Genomic DNA, 22,935 nt, shown 5'->3' with positions numbered 1-22,935 from the left:
ACATCTTTATTGGGGTATAATTGCTTTACAATGGTGTGTTAGTTTCTGCTTTATAACAGAGTGAGTCAATACATATACATATGTTCCCATATCTCATCCCTCTTGCATCTCCCTCCCTCCCACCCTCCCTACCCCAACCCGCCAGGCAGTCACAAAGCACTGAGCTGATCTCCCTGTGCTATGCGGCTGCTTCCCACTAGCTATCTACCTTACATTTGGTAGTGTATATATATGTCCATGCCTCTCTCTCGCTTTGCCACAGCTTACCCTTCCCCCTCCCCATATCCTCAAGTCCATTCTCTAGTAGGTCTGGGTCTTTATTCCTGTCTTACCCCTAGATTTTTCATGACATTTTTTTCTTAAATTCCATATATATGTGTTAGCATATGGTATTTGTCTTTCTCTTTCTGACTTACTTCACTCTGTATGACAGACTCTAGGTCTATCTACATAGCTCAATTTTCTTTTTATGGCTGAGTAATATTCCATTGTATATATGTGCCACATCTTCTTTATCCATTCATCCGACGATGGGCACTTAGGTTGTTTCCATCTCCGGGCTATTGTAAATAGAGCTGCAATGAACATTTTGGTACATGACTCTTTCTGAATTCTGGTTTCCTCAGGGTATATACCTAGTAGTGGGATTGCTGGGTCATATGGTAGTTCTATTTGTAGTTTTTTAAGGAACCTCCATACTGTTCTCCATAGTGGCTGAACCAATTCACATTCCCACCAGCAGTGCAAGAGTGTTCCCTTTTCTCCACACCCTCTCCAGCATTTATTGTTTCTAGATTTTTTGATGATGGCCATTCTGACTGGTGTGAGATGATATCTCATTGTAGTTTTGATTTGCATTTCTCTAATGATTAATGATGTTGAGCATTCTTTCATGTGTTTGTTGGCAGTCTGTATATCTTCTTTGGAGAAATGTCTATTTAGGTCTTCTGCCCATTTTTGGATTGGGTTGTTTGTTTTTTTCTTATTGAGCGGCATGAGCTGTTCATAAATTTTGGAGCTTAATCCTTTGTCAGTTGCTTCATTTGCAAATATTTTCTCCCATTCTAAGGGTTGTCTTTTGGTCGTGTTAATGGTTTCCTTTGCTGTGCAAAAGTTTTGAAGTTGCATTAGGTCCCATTTGTTTATTTTTGTTTTTATTTCCATTTCTCTAGGAGGTGGATCAAAAAGGATCTTGCTGTGATTTATGTCATAGAGTGTCCTGCCTATGTTTTCCTCTAAGAGTTTGATAGTTTCTGGCCTTACATTTAGGTCTTTAATCCATTTTGAGTGTATTTTTGTGTATGGTGTTAGGGAGTGATCTAATCTCATACTTTTACATGTACCTGTCCAGTTTACCCAGCACCACTTATTGAAGAGGCTGTCCTTTCTCCACTGTACATTCCTGCCTCCTTTATCAAAGATAAGGTGACCATATGTGTGTGGGTTTATCTCTGGGCTTTCTATCCTTTTCCATTGATCTATCTTTCTGTTTTTGTGCCAGTACCATACTGTCTTGATTACTATAGCTTTGTAGTGTAGTCTGAAGTCAGGGAGCCTGATTCCTCCAGCTCCGTTTTTCGTTCTCAAGATTGCTTTGGCTATTCGGGGTCTTTTGTGTTTCCATACAAATTGTGAAATTTTTTGTTCTAGTTCTGTGAAAAATGCCAGTGGTAGTTTGCTAGGGAGGGCATTGAATCTGTAGATTGCTTTGGGTAGTAGAGTCATTTTCACAATGGTGGTTCTTCCAATCCAAGAACATGGTATATCTCTCCATCTATTTGTATCATCTTTAATTCTTTCATCAGTGTCTTATAATTTTCCGCATACAGGTCTTGTGTTTCCTTAGGTAGGTTTATTCCTAGATATTTTACTCTTTTTGTTGCAATGGTAAGTGGGAGTGTTTTCTTGATTTCACTTTCAGAATTTCCATCATTAGTGTATAGGAATGCCAGAGGTTTCTGTGCATTAATTTTGTATCCTGCTACTTTACCCAATTCATTGATTAGCTCTAGTAGTTTTCTGGTAGCATCTTTAGGATTCTCTATGTACAGTATCATGTCATCTGCAAACAGTGACAGATTTACTTCTTCTTTTCCAAATTGGATTCCTTTTATTTCTATTTCTTCTCTGATGGCTGTGGCAAATACTTCCTAAAACTATGTTGAATAATAGTGGTAAGAGTGGGCAACCTTGTCTTCTTCCCGATCTTAGTGGAAATGCTTTCAGTTTTTCACCATTGAGGATGATGTTAGCTGTGGGTTTGTCATATATGGCTTATATTATGTTGAGGAAAGTTCCCTCTATGCCTACTTTCTGCAGGGCTTTTATCATAAATGGGTGTTGAATTTTGTCGAAAGCTTTCTCTGCATCTATTGAGATGATCATATGGTTTTTCTCCTTCAATTTTTTAATATGATGTATCACGTTGATTGATTTGTGTATATTGAAGAATCCTTGCATTCCTCAAATAAACACCACTTGATCATGGTGTATGATCCGTTTAATGTGCTGTTGGATTCTGTTTGCTAGTATTTTGTTGAGGATTTTTGCATCTATGCTCATCAGTGATATTGGCCTGTAGTTTTCTTTCTTTGTGACATCCTTGTCTGGTTTTGGTATCAGGGTGATAGTGGCCTCGTAGAATGAGTTTGGGAGTGTTCCTCCCTCTGCTATATTTTGGAAGAGTTTCAGACGGATAGTTGTTAGCTCTTCTCTAAAAGTTTGGTAGAATTCGCCTGTGAAGCCATCTGGTCCTGGGCTTTTATTTGTTGGAAGATTTTTAATCACAGTTTCAATTTCAGTGCTTGTGATTGGTCTGTTCATATTTTCTATTTCTTCCTGATTCAGTCTTGGTACTTTGAGCATTTCTAAGAATTTGTCCATTTCTTCCAGGTTGTCCATTTTACTGGCATAGAGTTGCTTGTAGTAATCTCTCATGATCTTTTGTATTTCTGCAGTGTCAGTTGTTACTTCTCCTTTTTCATTTCTAATTCTGTTGATTTGAGTCTTCTCCCTTTTTTACTTGATGAGTCTGGCTAATGGTTTATCAATTTTGTTTATCTTCTCAAAGAACCAGCTTTTAGTTTTATTGATCTTTGCTATTGTTTCCTTCATTTCTTTGTAATTTATTTCTGATCAGATTTTTATGATTTCTTTCCTTCTGCTAACTTTGGGGGTTTTTTTGTTCTTTCTCTAGTTGCTTTAGGTGCAAGGTTAGGTTGTTTATTTGAGATGTTTCCTGTTTCTTAAGGTAGGATTGCATTGCTATAAACTTCCCTCTTAGAACTGCTTTTGCTGCATCCCATAGGTTTTCGGTCGTCGTGTCTCCATTGTCATTTGTTTCTACATATTTTTTGATTTCCTCTTTGATTTCTTCAGTGATCACTTCATTATTAAGTTGCGTATTGTTTAGCCTCCATGTGTTTGTATTTTTTACAGATCTTTTCCTGTAATTGATACCTAGTCTCATAGCATTGTGGTCAGAAAAGATACTTGATAAAATTTCAATTTTCTTAAATTTACCAAGGCTTGATTTGTTACCCAAGATATGATCTATCCCAGAGAATGTTCCATGAGCACTTGAGAAGAATGTGTATTCTGTTGTTTTTGGATGGAGTGTCCTATAAATATCCATTAAGTCCATCTTGTTTAATGTATCATTTAAAGCTTGTGTTTCCTTATTTATTTTCATTTTGGATGATGATCATTTTGGTGAAAGTGGGGTGTTAAAGTCCCCTACTCTGAATGTGTTACTGTCGATTTCCCCTTTTATGACTGTTAGCATTTGCCTTATGTATTGAGGTGCTCCTATGTTGGGTGCATAAATATTTCCAGTTGTTATATCTTCTTCTTGGATCGATCCCTTGATCATTATATAGTGTCCTTCTTTGTCTCTTCTAATAGTCTATTTTAAAGTCTATTTTGTCTCATATGAGAATTGTTACTCCAGCTTTCTTTTAGTTTCCATTTGCATGAAATATCCTTTTCCATCCCCTTACTTTCAGTCTGTATGTGTCTCTAAGTCTGAAGTGGGTCTCTTGTAGACAGCAAATATATGGGTCTTGTTTTTGTATCCATTCAGCCAATCTGTGTCTTTTGGTGGGAGCATTTAGTCCATTTTTATTTAAGGTAATTATCAATATGTATGTTCCTATTGCCATTTTCTTAATTGTTTTGTGTTCGTTATTGTAGGTCTTTTCCTTCTCTTGTATTTCTTTCCTAGAGAAGTTCCTTTAGCAGTTGTTTTCAAGCTGGTTTGGTGGTGCTGTACTCTCTCAGCTTTTGCTTGTCTGTAAGGTTTTAATTTCTCCATCAAATCTGAATGAGATCCTTGCTGGGTAGAGTAATCTTGGGTGCAGGTTTTTCTCCTTCATCACTTGAAATATGTCATGCCAGCCCCTTCTCGCTTGCAGAGTTTCTGCTGAAACATCAGCTGTTAACCTTATGGGGATTTCCTTGTGTTTTATTTGTTGTTTTCCCCTTGCTGCTTTTAATATGTTTTCTTTGTATTTAAGTTTTGAAAGTTTGATTAATATGTGTGTTGGAGTATTTCTTCTTGGATTTATCCTGTATGGGACTCTGTGCTTCCTGTACTTGATTAACTATTTCCTCCCATATTAGGGAAGTTTTCAACTATAATCTCTTCAAATATTTTCTCAGTCCCTTTCTTTTTCTCTTCTTCTTCTGGAACCCCTATAATTCGAATGTTGGTGCATTTAATTTTGTCCCAGAGGTCTCTGAGACCGTCCTCAGTTCTTTTCATTCTTTCTTCTTTATTCGTCTCTGCAGTAGTTATTTCCATTATTTTATCTCCCAGGTCACTTATCCGTTCTTCTGTCTCAGTTATTCTGCTATTGATCCCATCTAGAGTATTTTTAATTTCATTTATTGTGTTGTTCATCATTGTTTGTTTCATCTTTAGTTCTTCTAGGTCCTTGTTAAATGTTTCTTGCATTTTGTCTATTCTATTTCCAAGATTTTGGATCATCTTTACTATCATTATTCTGAATTCTTTTTCAGGTAGACTGCCTATTTCCTCTTCATTTGTTAGGTCTAGTGGGTTTTTATCTTGCTCCTTCATCTGCTGTGTGTTTTTCTGTCTTCTCATTTTGCTTATCTTACTGTGTTTGGTGTCTCCTTTTTGCAGGCTGCAGTTTCGTAGTTCCCATTGTTTTTGGTGTCTGTCCCCAGTGGCTAAGGTTGTTTCAGTGGGTTGTGTAGGCTTCCTGGTGGAGGGGACTAGTGCCTGTGTTCTGGTGGATGAGGCTGTATCTTGTCTTTCTGGTGGGCAGGTCCATGTCTGGTGGTGTGTTTTGGGGTGTCTGTGGACTTATTATGATTTTAGGCAGCCTCTCTGCTAATGGGTGGGGTTGTGTTCCTGTGTTGCTAGTTGTTTGTCATAGGATGTCCAGCACTGTCACTTGCTGGTCGTTGAGTGAAGCTGGGTGATGGTGTTGAGATGGAGATCTCTGGGAGATTTTTGCCATTTGATATTATGTGGATCTGGGAGGTCTCTTGTGGACCAGTGTCCTGAAGTTGGCTCTCCCACCTCAGAGGCACAGCACTGACACCTGGCTGCAGCACCAAGAGCCTTTCGTCCACACGGCTCAGAATAAAAGGGAGAAAAAGTAGAAAGAAAGAAGTAGTAGAAGTAGAAAGAAAGCAAGGAAGAAAGAAAGAAAGGAGGGAGGGAGGGAGAGAGCAAGGAAGGGAGGAAGGAAGGAGGGAAGGAAGAAAAAAAGAAGGAAAGAAGATAAAGTAAAATAAAGTAAGATAAAATATAATAAAGTTATTAAAATAAAAAATTATTATTAAGAGAAAAGATAAAAAATGAAAAAAAAAGGATGGATAGAACCCTAGGACAAATGGTGGAAGCAAAGCTATACAGACAAAATGTCACACAGAAGCATACACATACACACTCACAAAAAGAGGAAAAGGGGGAAAAATCATAAATCTTGCTCTCAAAGTCCACTTCCTCAATTTGGGATGATTCGTTGTCTATTCATGTATTTCACAGATGCAGGGTACATCAAGTTGATTGTGGAGCTTTAACCTGCTGCTTCTGAGGCTGCTGGGAGAGATTTCCTTTTCTCTTCTTTGTTCTCACAGCTCCCAGGGCCTCAGCTTTGGATTTGGCCCCGTCTCTGCGTGTAGGTCGCCGGAGGGCGTCTGTTCTTCGCTCAGACAGGACGGGGTTAAAGGAGCCGCTGATTCAGGGGCTCAGGCTCACTCAGGCCAGGGGGAGGGAGGGGCACGGAGTGTAGGGCGATCCTGCGGTGGCAGAGTCCGGCAGGACGTTGCACCAGCCTGAGGCGCACTGTGCGTTCTCCCAGGGGAGTTGTCCCTGGATTCCGGGACCCTGGCAGTGGTAGGCTGCATAGGCTCCCTGGAAGCGGGGTGCGGATAGTGACCTGTGCTGGCACACAGGCTTCTTGGTGGCGGCAGCAGCAGCCTTATCGTCTCATGCCCGTCTCTGGGATCCGTGCTTTTAGCCGCGGCTCGCGCCCGTCTCTGGAGCTCCTTTAAGCAGCGCTCTTAATCCCCTCTCCTCACGCACCAGGAAACAAAGAGGGAAGAAAATTTCTCTTGCCTCTTCAGCAGCTCCAGACTTTTCCCCGGACTCCCTCCCGGCCAGCCGTGGGGCACTAACCCCCTGCAGGCTGTGTTCACGCCGCCAACCCCAGTCCTCTCCCGGTGCTGCGACCAAAGCCCGATCCTCAGCTCCCAGCCCCGCCCGCCCCGGCGGGTGAGCAGACAAGCCTCTCAGGCTGGTGAGTGCTGGTTGGTCCTGATCCTCTGTGCGGGAATCTCTTCGCTTTGCCCTCCGCCCACCTGTTGCTTTGCTCTCCTCCGCAGCTCTGAAGCTTCCCCCCTCTGCCACCTGCAGTCTCCGCCCCCCAGGGGCTTCCTAGTGTGTGGAAGCCTTTCCTCCACCGCTCCCTCCCAGTGGTGCAGGTCCCATCCCTATTCTTTTGTCTCTGTTTATTCTTTTTTCTTTTGCCCTACTGAGGTACGTGGGGGTTTCTTGCCTTTTGGGAGGTCTGAGGTCTTCTGCCAGCGTTCAGTAGGTGTTCTGTAGGAGTTGTTGCATGTGTAGATGTATTTCTGGTGTATCTGCGGCCCTGGACCCCATATATTTTTTTGAATGTAGCCATTGTCCTAGCACCATTGATTGTATGGTATGTTATTTTTCCCTGATTTTTTATATTCCATCATCATATTCAAAACTTCTGTGCGTGTTCTGTGCATGTTGTATATTTTGTTTCTATTAGTTTCATTCTGGTTGGTATCTTTCTGCCAGAGTTTCATAATTTGTCTTGAGAGTATGATAGAATAAGTTTCTTTCTTTTTCTTAATCAAGGTTGTCTTGGCTACTTTTTGTCCTTTACCCTTCAATATTAATACTAGATTAATCTTATTGAATTCTGTGAATAAAAGTAGAAGTTTTCATATAATTGTATCAAATTTGTAGATTTATTGTAGGAAGAATTAACATCTTTTTTTGTAGTCTAGCTGAATTCTTATCAATTTCATCAATTTAAATAGTATGTAACTTCTTTTGAATATTCTACAAAGAGAATTACATTATGTATGGTCAATGACTCTTTTGCACCTTTGTTTCCAATACCTACACTTCTAACTTATTTCCTAATCTTACTGAACTGGGTAGGAACTCCAGTATAGTGTAAACTAGAAGCAGTAAAAGTGGGCTTCTTTACCATATTTCACTTTTAATGAAACATGTCTATAACACTTCACAATTAAAGATAATGATCATTGTGAATTTTTGTTAGATCCTTTTAGTCACATTGTACAATAAAGTTTCTATTCCTAGTTTGTAACTTTTTTGTTATAAATTATAGTTTTTTTCTTATATAATTTGTTCTTTATCCCAATTAACATAATCATATATATTTCTCTTTCAGTCTGTCTCTGTGGAGTATTAAATTAATAAATTGTTGAACAGTATCCTCAGTCTTGGGATAAGGCATGCTTTTTTTATATATACATTTCTGGATTCACTTGGTGGATTCAATATTATAATTTAAAATGTTCTGGGTTCATAAGTGAAATTACATTTCTTGTATAGTTTGTGTCCATATTTAATATCACATTATATCAGTTTCATAAAATAAATTGGTGGTGTTTTCTTCCTTTTCTTTTCAGGAGGAGGCTTATAAGAAAACAATTATTTTCATACATTTTGTTTCTTTAATCTTCTTTTGAGTGTGTTATAAAACATAGAGATTAGAGTTCCTTAGATATTGGTCGATCTCTTCTATAAAACTGTCTGGGCATATTTTTTATCTGTTACTAATATGACCACCAAATAAACTGTTCCTTATTGGCAGACTACATTCTCTAAAAACTTGTTCTCCTCTATACTGTATTTCTGTCATCTTCAATATGTGATTTCCAATTTCCAAGGCTATGTGCATCAAGCTGTGTAGGGGGAAATTACATGGAGGATCACCCATGGGAATTTTGGGGGGGCCAAGCCAAATAGCACACATCATGTCTGCTCACATTCCACTGCTTAAAATTCAGTTATAAACAACTACAAAGGATTCTGGGAAACAGAGTGTAGTCGTGTGCCAAGAAGAGGACATGTTTTTTGATCAAGTAGCAGGCTTGCTACCCCCAGAAAGGAACAGATTATATATCTTAACTGCAAAAGTTAGCTTTTTCTCTTATAAATTTTGTTTAATCCTCCTTTTTAAAAAAGTAGTGTTCAGTAGTAAGCACACAGCTCGGTTCCTTAAGGTACCATTTGAATGTTATAGTTCTCAGCCTGATAGAAACAGTTTGGTATTACAGTCATAACACAATTCTGCTGACTCCTACCAAAAGCACAATGTTATATACATAATAAATCTTCTCATCAGCTGGTGACTCTGCTGTCATTTGGTACATTTTTTCTTCTATAAAATAACTGACTAGCAAAAATCAACCATAATCACTGCTGGTTTTGTAGTATGTTTGAAAGGCAGGTGGTCATCCCATTTCTGGAAATTAAAAACAATTCAGAGATAAATATGGGAAAAAAAAAAAAAAAAAAAAGAGAAACCAGGGCAGAAAGTGTGTGGGTTTAGGTGTTTGGTGAAACAGGATGAGAAGGGCTCTTAACGTTACTCATCAACTGAGAAGCATATTTCCATCTGTTTATACTAACACACTGATCTGGATGCATACACTGTGACTGCTATAATGCACACAAACTCACAAAAATTCAGAGATAAATATGGAAAAAAAAAAAAAAAAAAAAAAGAGAAACCAGGGCAGAAAGTGTGTGGGTTTAGGTGTTTGGTGAAACAGGATGAGAAGGGCTCTTAACGTTACTCATCAACTGAGAAGCATATTTCCATCTGTTTATACTAACACACTGATCTGGATGCATACACTGTGACTGCTATAATGCACACAAACTCACAAAAATTTTGCTTAGGTAAAAACCACATGATGTTCTATTCATATTATGGTGGAAAGGCAAATATAAAATTGGTCAACAGAGTTTTCAAATATCAGAGAATAGTCTCTTTTTTGTTCTACAAAGGTATTATTCAACTATTCTTTGCATTCCTAGAATTCAGCAAGAACTTATTTTGTCTTATTATATTTTAAGCACTCAGAGAAGCCATAAATACCATTTGCCCAGGCCCTTTAGCATGTTCATGGTATTTTACTTGGATTTGTGACAAAAAGTCAAAGAACATAAAAGTTGAAAATCCCTATCAGCGTATTTGACCCAAGCACTCACCCAAATATATTGATAGTAGTCCCTTGTCTAATCCTACTGGTCTTCCATATTTCCCTGAGAATCTTTTGATGACAGGGAGTTTATATTCTCATAAATAATCTATTTCATTGTGAGGACATTCTTGTTTAGGATATTTCACTATAATGACCTGAAATCTACCATTATTCTGTCCACAAGAACAAACTAGAATAAATCCACAAGTCTATTCAAAAATCTTCCTTCTTTCCATTCCTTACCTTTATGTAAACATTCCTAGCTCCTTCAGCTGTGTCTTTACATGTTATTGTGTCTGGACACTTTACTATTCTGACTGACCTCTCATTGTAAAAATAACATACCAGTGTGTCACTCTTAAATTGTAGTGACTATAACTGAAAACATGACCCCTGATATGGTTTTATCAATAAGCATGTCTCCAAGAGCTTCACCCAAGACGTTTAAAATTGAGGAAAGGACAGAACCAGACCCAGCTCCTCATGGCCTTCCTCTAACGTTCTCCCTTCATACTTACATGAATCTACCCACCAACACTGGTTGTAGGGGAAAACAGTATTCTTCCTGGCTGCGTGGGTTCCTTGTCCACATTTCTCCATTCTATTGCTTAAACTATCATTAACAACTGTCAAATGACTCTTGAGATCTATGTACACTCAATATGTTCATAGAATTCCCTTTATTAATTAAGCTAGTTAACATACCAAAAAGGTTAATTTGGTCATTTTGATATGGCTAACCCTTGCCCTTCTTTTATCTCAATCTTCAAGCCAAAAATTTAGATAAGCTTTCTGCCCTTTTATTATAGTAGTAGCTGTGAAAAAAGATTAAATAGTTATGAAAGGTATAGGCAAAAATATAGAATAATAGAGCTAATGCTTAGTGGGTAGATTGAGTTTTCCAACTGGCAGAAAACCGAGAGGATTTGGCTTATTTTTTGCCAAGTGATGAGACTGCAGTGTTCAAAACAAGAAAGACTAGCAGGTAGGAGAGGTAGTTACAGAACACACATGCCCAAGAGAATACACTTTTCAGTCTTAACCACATTTTCAAGTTCTTAACAATATAATATATTATCTAGAAAATCAAAATAAAAATCCACAATACTTTCAACTGTGATGTGCAGATATGTAACACACCTAATACCTTGGAGAAACTAAAATAAATCAACGTTTCTTACTTAATACTCCAGGGAGTAGTTTACCCACAATGTTTTTTAATTCAAAAGGGAAAAGTAGTTAAATATCTTTCTTCCTCAGAATGCTGTAATTAATATGAGGGAGAATGACTTTCAATGAGGGTGTTAAAAACTAACTCTTCAAATAAGGAACATTTAGAACTGATAAAAATAATCCTTATTCAAGACCTTCTGAACACTTACTATGTACTAAGTGTGATCTTGTTAAATACTCAGAGATCTATATAAAATAGTTCTTTGATTCATATGAGTTCTTCAGAAATGTGCAGGAAAAATATACATAGATTGGATATGTGTGCATATGTTTGTGTATGTGTATTTTGTTAACATAATTACATGTCTTATAATTAGATTTGCCCCGTTACTACCATATTCTATTATTAGCAATGACACATAATTATGTTACAAAATATCACACAATCCAATATAATATATATCAACTATATGACAAATATACATACATGTATATACTCATGTATGTACACATATATATAATTTATATATGTGAATATGTATATATAACATATATAACTCACTGGTTTATACAGTTTCTATAGTCTATTCAAAAATACTGAATGTAAGTCACCAAATTTTAGTACTTTTATATGGATTTTTGATATTATTTTATCATGACTTACAAGGAATTACCTATGAAGACTTTGCCTACTACTGAAAATGCTCATTAGAATAGCACCTAGATACAAGAAAATTTATAATATTTAATCCACTTGATGGAAATGAACAAGTTAAATGAACAAATTATTCAGAGCCAAGAGAATTATGAGTATCTGAAATTTCCAGAGTTCTTGTGATTCATATTTAAATGTAAGTCCCAAAAGCTAGCCCCAGTATAAAACAATTTCTGGCAAGAGACTGACATTTTTCCAATGAATAATTTAAAATGGAACTTTTTCCATGTGAACTGTCTTATATCTTGGCAGTAGGCATAGCATTTCAATAATTTATACAATTTTGAATATAATATAGTTAATGCCATAAAAGCAATTTCTTTGATATTGAATTATAAGAGAATGCACTTTGGCCACTATAACTAATGATCTAGGGGCCAGCAAATGGAAAATTACCATTTAACCCAATTTTAGAGAGAATCTGTGCATGTAACCATAGGACTGCACTGAGATATCTGGTTATATAATTGTACAATAACATTTGGTTGTTACATCTTAAGCATAAATAAAGCATTCTCTTTGAGAAAAGCAGATAAAGAAACACAACGATTTAAAAATGTAGAATTTGTGGGGGAACAAAATATTAATGTGAATCATAATATTCTTATTTAAATTTCTGAATAAGACCTGTTCTCAGAATATTTCCTAAGGCAGAACTCTGATCACTCTGGAGATGTCATCATGGTTATTCCATGACAGGTGAGCAACCACACATTAGTGTGATAATGCACAGCTTTTATGAGAAATCAAGCAATGTAATGTAAAAATGGGTCTTTCAAGGCAAATGAACAGGCTGAGGGCTTGCCAGAGTGCAGGGCATAGATAGCAAGTTGTGACTCCATGACTGCATTCAGACTACAAAGGGCTTGCAGTGGATGGTGAGGATTTTGCACACACATAAACCTACAGGCACTGTTTATTTTCATAGACCATGTAGATTTCTACATTATGACAATTTTCCAGCTGTGATGATCACATGTCTTCAGTAAGCTGCAAATTTTTCTAAATCCCAGAATGGTGCCATTTGAGTTGGTGCTAAGGTAAATCCACAGATATTTTGATGAATTTGTATGGTACAAAATAATAGAATAGTTCATATCTAAAAATCTGGCAAACCTGGACTTTCATTTCTAAATGGAAATTGTCAGTCTTTAGACTGGTGCTCTCCAGTGTACACATGCACATTTGTTTTGACCTACCAAAAGGTGACTTTAGGTATTTCAACCTAATAGGTGGTTTGCGGTTTGTCTTCCTCATTTTTTATATATATTTCCACATTCTTTTCAATAAGTGTGTACTACCTTTATAATTAGGAAAATACATATTATGTACAAATAACAAAGAAACCAGAGTACTTCAGAGAAACCATTATTTTTTCTGATTGCACTGACATGACACATCTTCTTTGCAAATGCAGAAAGCAGCATAGCAGGCTTTAGACATAAAAACATACTAAGGTTTATGGAAACCTGAGCTTCACAAAGAGAACTCCTATTGAACTGGAAGAGGCTTACCTCAAGAAATTTGGGGCTTCCCTGGTGGTGCAGTGGTTGAGAATCTGCCTGCCAATGCAGGGGACACAGGTTTGAGCCCTGGTCTGGGAGGATCCCACGTGCTGCAGAGCAACTGGGCCCGGGTGCCACAACTACTGAGCCTGCGCTCTAGAGCCCATGAGCCACAACTACTGAAGCCTGTGCGCCTAGAGCCCGTGGGGAAAAAAAAAAAAAAGAAAGAAATCTGGAGCCAGGTGTTTCAGTATAACTCTATGAGTCCAAAGGTAGACATTGGACTCTCTTGTGTTTCAAAAAATGCTAAAGCAAGCTTTTAGCTCTGGGAAATATTTGCAAAGAAGGCAGCTGGGTTCTAGCATGACACAGCTGGGCTGTTTCCTCTGATTTATGTAGAGAATAGTTCACTGCCAAAGATGACGCAAGAAAAGTTCACCCGAGCCATTCCAGAGGGCATTTGCTGGCACATTTTCAAACAGAACAGTGGAGCTGGCCACCAGGTTTGTGGGAATAGTGACTATACTGGAAGGAGGTACCTGCTTTCCTTAAGATAAATTCCTGGAAGGGAAATCATTGGCTCACTGGGTTGGATTTTTTTAAAGTTCTTAAAGTATACTGCTGAATTGTTTCCAGGAAAAAGCTCATTATTAATTCCTAATAAAATGTTATCATCACTGAAGGTTTTAAAGATAATAGAGTTGGTTTCTTAAGAAATCTGCCTCACTAGGTATGGATACCTAGATTTGTGTGCTCTAAGGCATTTCAGTTGTTGTGTTCGTCCTATGTATTTTGCAACTATTTTCTACTGGGGATGTTACAAAGGCATTGTACATTCCCTGTGATATACAACACTGCTGTAAGTGTGTTCTAGCCTTCCTGCTGCTGCCGCTGCCTGAAGGGGTAGCTGTTATTCTGGTCCTGATTTTAAGCAGTATTTTATATCTTTGAACCATCCAAGTAAGTGAAGCTGAAGCTAGCCTGAGGTACAGTAGGGTTTTGAACTGTGGTGTGTAAACATTCATGTGTAGAGGCCAGCTCTTGATCCTCCAGCAAAAATGAAGCAAAAATAAAAATCTTTACAGTCTAAAATATTGAAACTCTTGTATAACAATTCTGTATTTCTGCTTTAAAAATGTTTATTCAGCAGGTGAGGAACTTGCCTTCAACCAAAAATTTTTAAATCATTAAATAAATATTAAGCCTCCAAAACTTCTCCTTTCTAAACCAGTGACCTTTCTTTATTCTTTTGTCACATTTAATTATCATGTATGGTAAGCCTTCTTAATATAACATATGTACATACTTGTGTATTTACATATGTGTGTGTGTGTGTATATTTATATATATTTAACACTGAAAATCTACCTAGCGAACACCTAGGTCTTTCCTCAGCAAGAAAATCTGTCTTAAAATTTAGGGATTACTTGCTTTCTTTCATCCTATTTGATGTATAATCCATGTATTAGGTAGTCAAGCAAAGATGGAGAGAAAGGAAAGAGAGAAGGAAGTCATTTCCAACTTTGATTTTTTCCATAACTCTATATCCTGTGGGGTTTATCACTCTCAGATGCTCACTTTCTTCTCTCCATCACTGATTGACTTGACCCCTGCTACATTAACCAATTCTAGATTTTCCCAAGGGAAAATAACACAGTGAGGAAAAGTTGCTCATAGCACCTTTCTACTGAGTGCAAGCTATTAAGGTATCATCTCTTCTAGGGATAGTTACACTTTAATATTAAGCCCTTGCAGGCAAATAACTGCTCTGAGGCTTTGAAGGAGGGCCCTCTAACTAGAGTGGAGTTTTTAAATAAATAGGAGAGGGAAGTTTATGGAGAAGACTTTCTGGTGTCCTGTAAATGTTACCAAAATCTGTAGACTTTGGAGCTCACTCCAAACCTACTGGTCTAGGATCCCCTAAGTTGTGCCCTCTCTACCCCAGGATTCTAAAAAAACTTACCAGATCATCCTGATGATTATCTGGGTATAGGAAACTACTGTTTTTAACCATCAAATTCCACTCAAATGTCATCTGTTTCATAAAGCCTTATCTAAGGTCAGTAGCCCTTCCAATTCTGACTCCATAGGCAGAGTTAGATATACTACTCTGTGTTCCCAAAATGCCTTGCTGTACAGAATCTACTTTGTAGGATTTATGACTCCATATCATAATTAATAGTGTTAGGGATTTCTAACTCTTTAGACATGGACTCCTTAAGATTGGTCTCCCTAAATCAAATTGGTTTCTCAGTAAATATTTGTTGTATGAATGAATGGATAGATGGATGGATGTATGGATGGATTAAAATAGGTCACTGCTTGTTCTGCCAGTGTATATAGCTGATGCCCTGAAGGACATAGTAGACTGAGAACAGTTTATACATAGGTCTTATAAAAAAGGAAAAACACTAAGTTAAGCAACATGATTCAAAGTTTGAACTGAAGTCTGAAAGATACATTTTTTTTTTCAAACACTTTCTTTGCCCCCCAAAGCAGTTCTGACATATTCCATTAGTAGGTAATTCACAAATCTGGCAAGTTCGCATTTACAAGTCACACTTAGCTATTTTTTCCTCCTATCAGTGATGGGATGAGGGGAGAAACCATAGAAATCTCTGAAATGTCATAAACTATAAAACTTCAGTTTATAGTCTCTGAGCTGGAGAAAACAATGTTGCTAGTTAGATGCAGGCCAGGAAGCCATCAAGCACCCATCAGCAAGCCAGTTTAGGAAAAAAAATCATGAAACAATTTCTTCTCTCAGTTTGAGAACAGCACCTTTTCCAGGAGATTTGTTATGTAACGAAGATTTGCTTTCACTTTCTGGGGGCTGGCCAAGACTGAAAAGGGAAGTGCCAGCCTAAGAAAAGACTGTTCTTTTGATATTGCCAGCCATTACAAGATATGGGAGTTCAAAAAAAGCCAATTCTCCAAAGATTTATAGTTATGTTTAGCTTGTTGACTCAAGCAGTTTGGAAAATCTTCAAAGATATAGGCTATTCGAACTAACCCAGACTCCAAGTCTATGGAGAGGGAAAAAAAAAAAGCAGAAATAATATGTACACATTATTCAAGTCAAATACTTTGACACTTAAATTACATAGCTTCTCAAGTAAAAAAAAAAAACTCTAACCAAAATACACAGTCCTGCCTAGGATGTGACAGCTCATTCTGTTGAAAATAAATTTCTGATTATTGTTCAATTATTTCTCTGGGTTTGCATGGCAAAAAACTATAGTAGGCAATGCAGTACGGAAATGACATGCTTTTAAATAAGTTAAGAGAAATAGTGAATCCCCAATGTTGGAGAATTCTTGAAAAACGTCACATAGGACACTTGGCACTATAATTACATTTTCACTATATTCTCAGAATTTATATTATATCATCCTTGCGGTGGTATGAAATTCTATGAGAAATCATCATTATGAAGCCAAAGAAATATTAGCTCAGCACATAAAAAAACAATAAAACAAATATTGAATATCACATATGTGTCAGGCTCTTTTCTAGGTACTTATAATAGGCTGTTGAATAAGGTAAACAATGTTCCGACCCAAGACTTTTACGTATGTTTCATGAAGAGAAGACAGGCAATAAACAAGTAAAGAAATAAATACAAATGACAGATTGCAAAGAATACTATAAAGAAGAAACTACCGATACCAGAGGAGGGGGAGTGAGAAGGAACAACATGTTGTGGGGTGTAAATGGTTATTTCAACAAGACACGCACCCAGAAAAATCTATCTTGCTTCAAGATGTTCAAAGTCATCAGTGACACAATGCTTTCAGATGAAATTTAACCCTTTTACATTCCCTCAGAAATTCACATTTCAGTGTTCTTTCTTTGTGGTAAGCTTTAGAGGTGGAGAAAGTCACTATGGGAGAGGTGAGTCAAGCAAGACACAAAGAGATGGAATCACTTTTATTTTTATTTTTTGTTTGACCCAGTGAATTATGCATATGACCCAGTGTATGCATAATTCAATTAGATACATTAAAACCTTTAAAGGTTTTTAGTAATGAGCCTATGGCTTCAGAGACTGAATGGGAAGACACGTAGTACACCTGCTTATAAATCACTGCTGTGATTTTTATACCCTGGCTATGGAAGCAGGTGATTTCGGGGCCCATAATATTGTGGTTATAATAAGTACTCAACTGATGTTTTTTAACAATCTGTGAGTATTTGTGGACCAGCTTAAATACATAATCCATCCACCTTTTAGCTCTTGCAGCCTAAAGAAGCTCTCCAAATGGATTTGTATGTACTGTGGTCTTTCACAGACTCTTACAGCTTAAGAACTTGATGGGGCATTTATTTGATTCTAGTAAACCAATGAAACTGCCCAGAGCCAAATAGTCCATGTCTTGCATTTATTTACAGTTAAGATAACCATCAAATGCATCCTCTAAAGATTTTCATTGTTACGTGTGGCACCACCTCACATCTCATGCAACTTCATATAGGTGTGAACTCTATTTTATTTATTATCATCTACACAGACTTTTTAAAAAATATATTTTCCACCAGCTGCCACCCCACTACAAATCAGGGCTGGAGTCCAAGGACGCCAGGCTCCTTGTCTCTGACTTCCTCACACCAGCATCCTGGCCGCAGTCCCTAAACAGACTTTTCATATAAAATAAAAGAATGCGCTCATGTGATTCCTGTGTTGTACATATTTTTCACCCTTATGTTGACTTCTCACATTTTTAATGGTTATGTTCCACACTACAGGATGAGTTGTTGTAAGAAGTTTAAGTTAAATCTGTGAAGGCTGCTCATTAAACAAACAAAATCTTATTTTATTTATACAATTCAGAAATTATGTACAAGTAAAAAAAGAAAGTAACCACGAGGACACTCACATACTCAATTGCCCATCATAGTGCAAATGGTAGGGAATAATCCCAAATGGCTGGTTGTGTGGAAATCATTAGTATTTGGTTTGGATATGTATTCTAAGATTTTTCTTACTAAGAATGCTCCATCCTACCTGAAGACACCATGATAGATGGTTCCAAAAGGAGAAGGCAGTTGGGGCAAGTCAGATTGCATACTTTTTGATGAAAGTGAAACCAGCAAGAGATTTGAACTACCTTAAATGAATCTAAATCTATAAATGCATCTAAATATGCATCATTTCCCACCCCCCACCATGACATCAATAGGAGTTGAGAACAGGGTGGTAAACAGTAGTTGAAATTGTGTCCAGTGAATAATTGATTAAAGGCAAAAAAGGTTATGAATTTGAAGGTACAAGATTCCTTTAAATGTATGAGGGAATTAAAAAAAAATTTCCCTCCAACACAAACTTTAAATCCACTCCCAACCCTATTGCTTAGAAAGTTTCCAGTGTTCTTCAATGTCTCTAACTGGTGATAAGCAACAGTTCATTATTAACACAGATGTAAAGTTGTGTGTATCCCCAATTAGGGTCCTATTAGGAAAAAGATATTCTGTGATTTAGTGAGAAATCTAGAACTTCTACCTTTCAGTGTTTTTATTTATGGTTTCATGATGATGATGACAATGTTATAATAATTATTTCCTGCAAATTAAACAAGTGTATATTTAGATGAATATCTTATTCCTTTATTACTCTGCTCTAGGTCATAAATACTTAAATAATATGCACAGCAACCTAAAATACTCGTTAAAATATAGTTACTTAGTGACTTAAAAATTATTGAATTGACTGAACATACTTATTTTTATACAATTGATTTTTAAGTTAAATTTATAAATAAAAATGTTGAAGGAGTTTGATATAAGGTATATAGAAAAGAAACAGGTGTCTAGAATAGTAAGTTATTTTAACTCTCCTCATTTTTCTTTTTTCTATGCAAGCGCATAGAATATGGACATGCCATAAGAAATGCTTTGTCATTTAGAAAGTTCAGTGGCATTCTTCCCACCTGTGCGCATGCACCATTTATACACAAACTGTAATCCAGAACGGGAGGGTCTTAAGACACTCAAGACATTACCATTCTCCAAGCTCCTGCCACCCACAGTAGAAGTATCACTTTTCTTTTCCTTTATACCTTAGCCTAATGTTCCCCAGATTCATCCCAAACCCTTCCTCGAAACCACACCTTATTCTGGAGGCAGAGCTAACAATATCTCCATTTCTGTTTTCTTACATCGAGGTTACTGATAACTCTTTTCTGTTATAAATAGCACTGCAATGAATAACTTTGTGGATAAACTATCCTTCATGGTTTGCTCTAAAAGAAACAAACACAAAATTAATCTCTGATGATTTGAACCCAGAAGGCATACCTGACATGTGTTACTTATGTAAAATGAGAAAGGAAAATATGGAAAATATTTGTCTTCTCTTAGTTACTTACCAATCTGCCTCTCTCTTTTAATTTTAAGTTCCTCGAGGTCAAGGATTATGCTTTGAAATTTTTGCATTTCCTGTGAGTCCAGAATTATTCCCTCCATAATAATCAGTAAAACTTTGAAGTCTTGAACTGGATATGCAATTCAGCAAAGCAACACCTGTTTTTGCCTCCACAAGCTACATACATTGCATGTGAAGGACTTCATTGGCCCTCTCTACACACATCTGTTGCCAACAGGTGATGCATTCTGGGGAGAAGTGCCTTGCCAGAGGGATTTCCCTTGCTAACATCTTCTTTCCAGATGTTTCTTTCCTGTAGCAGATCCTGAATTATGAGGCCCCGGGAGGTAGTTGCAATCACTGAACTGACATGTCACACCTGGAATTCAACAGTCTTCTCCCACCACAGAATTTCCCATAGTTAAATGTTAAATCTTAAGTTTATTGCTAAGGGACTTGGCTATTTCTCTGTGAAATCAAATATTGTGCTTAATATTAGTTTACCACTTTAAGTAGATGTGTAAAGATGAAACTAAACTATTTTAAAGTCAGATAAAATTGACAAAATAATTTAATTTAGAGGCTAGAATGCATGGTCTTATGGCACTCCATCATTTCTCTTAAATATATACACCTCAGCCCAAAGTTGAATCAGTTATATGTTTAAAATAAAACTAACCAGACTAGACTGATATCTGTGTACTATCTTCTACATAAAGAAGGAAAGTATCATATAACTTTTTGTTTTTTTAATAGTAGACATTGGTATATATGTATCTGTATATTTATATATATATACACACACTTATAAATATACACACATGTGTTTGTATATACACATGTATTTCATGGTTTACTATATCAAACCAATACCTACATTCATATATCCAAAGGATATATATTTTTTTAATGTTATAAGTTTATTTTTTTAAATCTTCAATTCACCAGTAAGTCTTGCACATTTTTCTCTACTTTCTTTCTAGGGTATTTTAAAGTTTTTATTTCTATTCTGTTTCAGTTAAGCTGAAAAGAGTCTTCTATTTGCAATGGTTTTAATTTTTTATTATTTGCCTGAGAAGAGCTCAATGAAGAGTTTAATGATAATATGTCTTAAATGTCAATTAAAGTATGCCATTTAGAAACAGATACAACAGTATATCACTTAAGAATAAGCTCTTTCCTCAATCATATCACCAGTTATTTATAATCAAATACTTTATATTTGTAATCAAATCATCCCAGATTTTCATGTAGCAGAGTTTTGGTTCCATTAAAAAATAAAATGATACTCAAAGTATGAGTAATTTAATTTATCCTTATGACAGATTTTAGTTACTGGTTTTTAAAATAACTGTGAAAACATATCTCTTGCCGAAAGAAACCCTACGACTGGAACAATGAGAAAAATTCCACTTAAAAAGCATGTTTTTGGGCTTCCCTGGTGGCGCAGTGGTTGAGAGTCCGCCTGCCGATGCAGGGGACACCGGTTCGTGCCCAGGTCCGAGAAGATCCCACATGCCACAGAGCGGCTGGGCCCGTGAGCCATGGCCGCTGAGCCTGCGTGACTGGAGCCTGTGAAAAGCATGTTTTTATAATAGTTATCAATGTATCTAGTTGCCATTTATTTAGCTTTGACCTGAAACTTCAACATACTATAATTTTTATATAGGAAACCAAAACTTATGGCACAGACCCATCGTGTATACTATCAAAGTGGTGAACTTCTGAGAGTAATTTTAAGGCATGGGAAAAGAGCAGTTGTGAAATTAAAGTCAAACACCAAATATGTGTTTTAAGGCATATAATAATAATATTGATAGCTAACAATGATGCCAGGAACTTTTCTAAACCCTTTAACATATGCTGACTTATTAATCTTCACAGTAGCTATATGGGGTTTGTACTATTATTATCTCCAGCTTGCAGATGAAGACCTGAGGCTGAGGTAACACAGCTAGCCTGTAGAGGACACAGGACTTATATCCATGCTGCATAAGGATTAAATGAGATCATTTGGTATTTGAGAGAATACAGACATTTTTATCCTGGAAGTTAATTTAGGTATTTTCCTATTCAACATTCCCAAAGTTTATTCCAGGCTCACTACTTTCATCAAATGCTCTGTTACAAAAGCTTCCATAGTCTAATACATCAGGAAAAAAAAAAAAAAAAAAAAAAAACACATCACAATATTTCCCCTTTCACTCTTGTAGATTTACAGAGCAAAGGTCATAACAAATGTTCTAAGAAATCTCAAAATGAAAAGACTTGTTTCAACAAATTTCCATCCATTACTGACAAGAAAACTCATGTTGAACACATCTTTCACAGCCCTTAGAATTTGTGTTCCTTAGAACATAAACGCTCAGAAATTCCAGCCCTACTATTTGGCAGATTAGAAAACTGAGACCTAAATTGCCTTTGCGACCCTGAAATCTTACATCCCAATTCTGTACAGGTTTTACCTCACTTAGCTCTTAAATCACCATGTAGGCATAACTGCTTTGCTAGTTTAAGTTTCTTCCAGATTTCCATTTTTCTTTAATCATTTCAACAGGAAAACCATCATTATAGTGAAGATACATGGATGGAACAGACAGATGGCTATATTCTAGTTTATGTAATACAAAGTATTCACAACAATATTTATTGATCATTTAAGCTTTTTGTTATTAAATATTTAATTTGTCCTAAAATATTTCATAGCCAAATATCAGAGAAAATTAGAACCAATCAAAAAACAAAAAAAACTCTAGGGTAATCCTGAGGACCTAGAGAATCTATCTTTTAGGTGATGACCATGGGCCGTAAGTACATTTCACCACCATAGTTTGACTGCATGATATCATGGAGTTAATCATATATAGTTCATATATAGTTCATATATAGTTTAGACATTTTTTTCTGACCATTGCATGTTTTGCCATTTCAGTTCCTCCGAAGATATATGACATCTCAAGTGATATGACCATCAATGAAGGAACCAATGTCACCCTGACTTGTTTGGCCACTGGGAAACCAGAGCCTTCCATTTCCTGGAGGCACATCTCCCCATCAGGTAAAGCAGAAAAGTATCAGTGTTGCTCGTGCTGTTCAATATCTTCCTGTAACCTCATTTGTTCAGAATGTAAGAGTCAACTAATTTTTTATATCCTTTTCATGAGGTAGTCAGGATGCATGTTTTTATACTTATTCTTTATACCTAAATGCATGTAATTCACAAAACTTAAATGAACATTTTCTGTCAGAGCCCAGAGTAGAACTTAGGTCTCTTGATTCCTAGGCAAGGTTATTTTCCCTGAAGTATACTGGGTAATCACAAATCAATAGACAAAAGGCTCAAATGGAAATATCACAAGAGAAATATCTTCATTTAAACGTGTAAAGCTTTTATTCAGTCGACATTCACATGCTAATAGGCCAGCATG

At 36.6% G+C, this 22,935-nt stretch overlaps 1 protein-coding gene across 1 annotated transcript in view; it reads left to right on the top strand.

Annotated features, from left to right (window-relative positions):
- The window catches only part of LOC103080507 (neuronal growth regulator 1), a gene marked incomplete at its 3' end in the record, with an annotated part of 563,118 nt that extends 540,553 nt beyond the window's left edge, over window positions 1-22,565 (top strand). Inside the window, exon 3 of the mRNA XM_007460795.1 lies at window positions 22,440-22,565. Within this exon, the coding sequence (XP_007460857.1) occupies window positions 22,440-22,565 (126 nt within the window). The remainder of the gene's footprint in view (window positions 1-22,439) is intronic.
- Between the last annotated feature and the right edge of the window lie 370 nt (window positions 22,566-22,935).

The sequence above is a fragment of the Lipotes vexillifer genome, unplaced genomic scaffold (assembly GCF_000442215.2).
Source record: "Lipotes vexillifer unplaced genomic scaffold, Lipotes_vexillifer_v1.1 scaffold757, whole genome shotgun sequence".
Classification (NCBI taxonomy): domain Eukaryota; kingdom Metazoa; phylum Chordata; class Mammalia; order Artiodactyla; family Lipotidae; genus Lipotes; species Lipotes vexillifer.
Note: the sequence above shows the minus strand (reverse complement) of the source record. Positions and strands in the feature narration are given on the sequence as shown.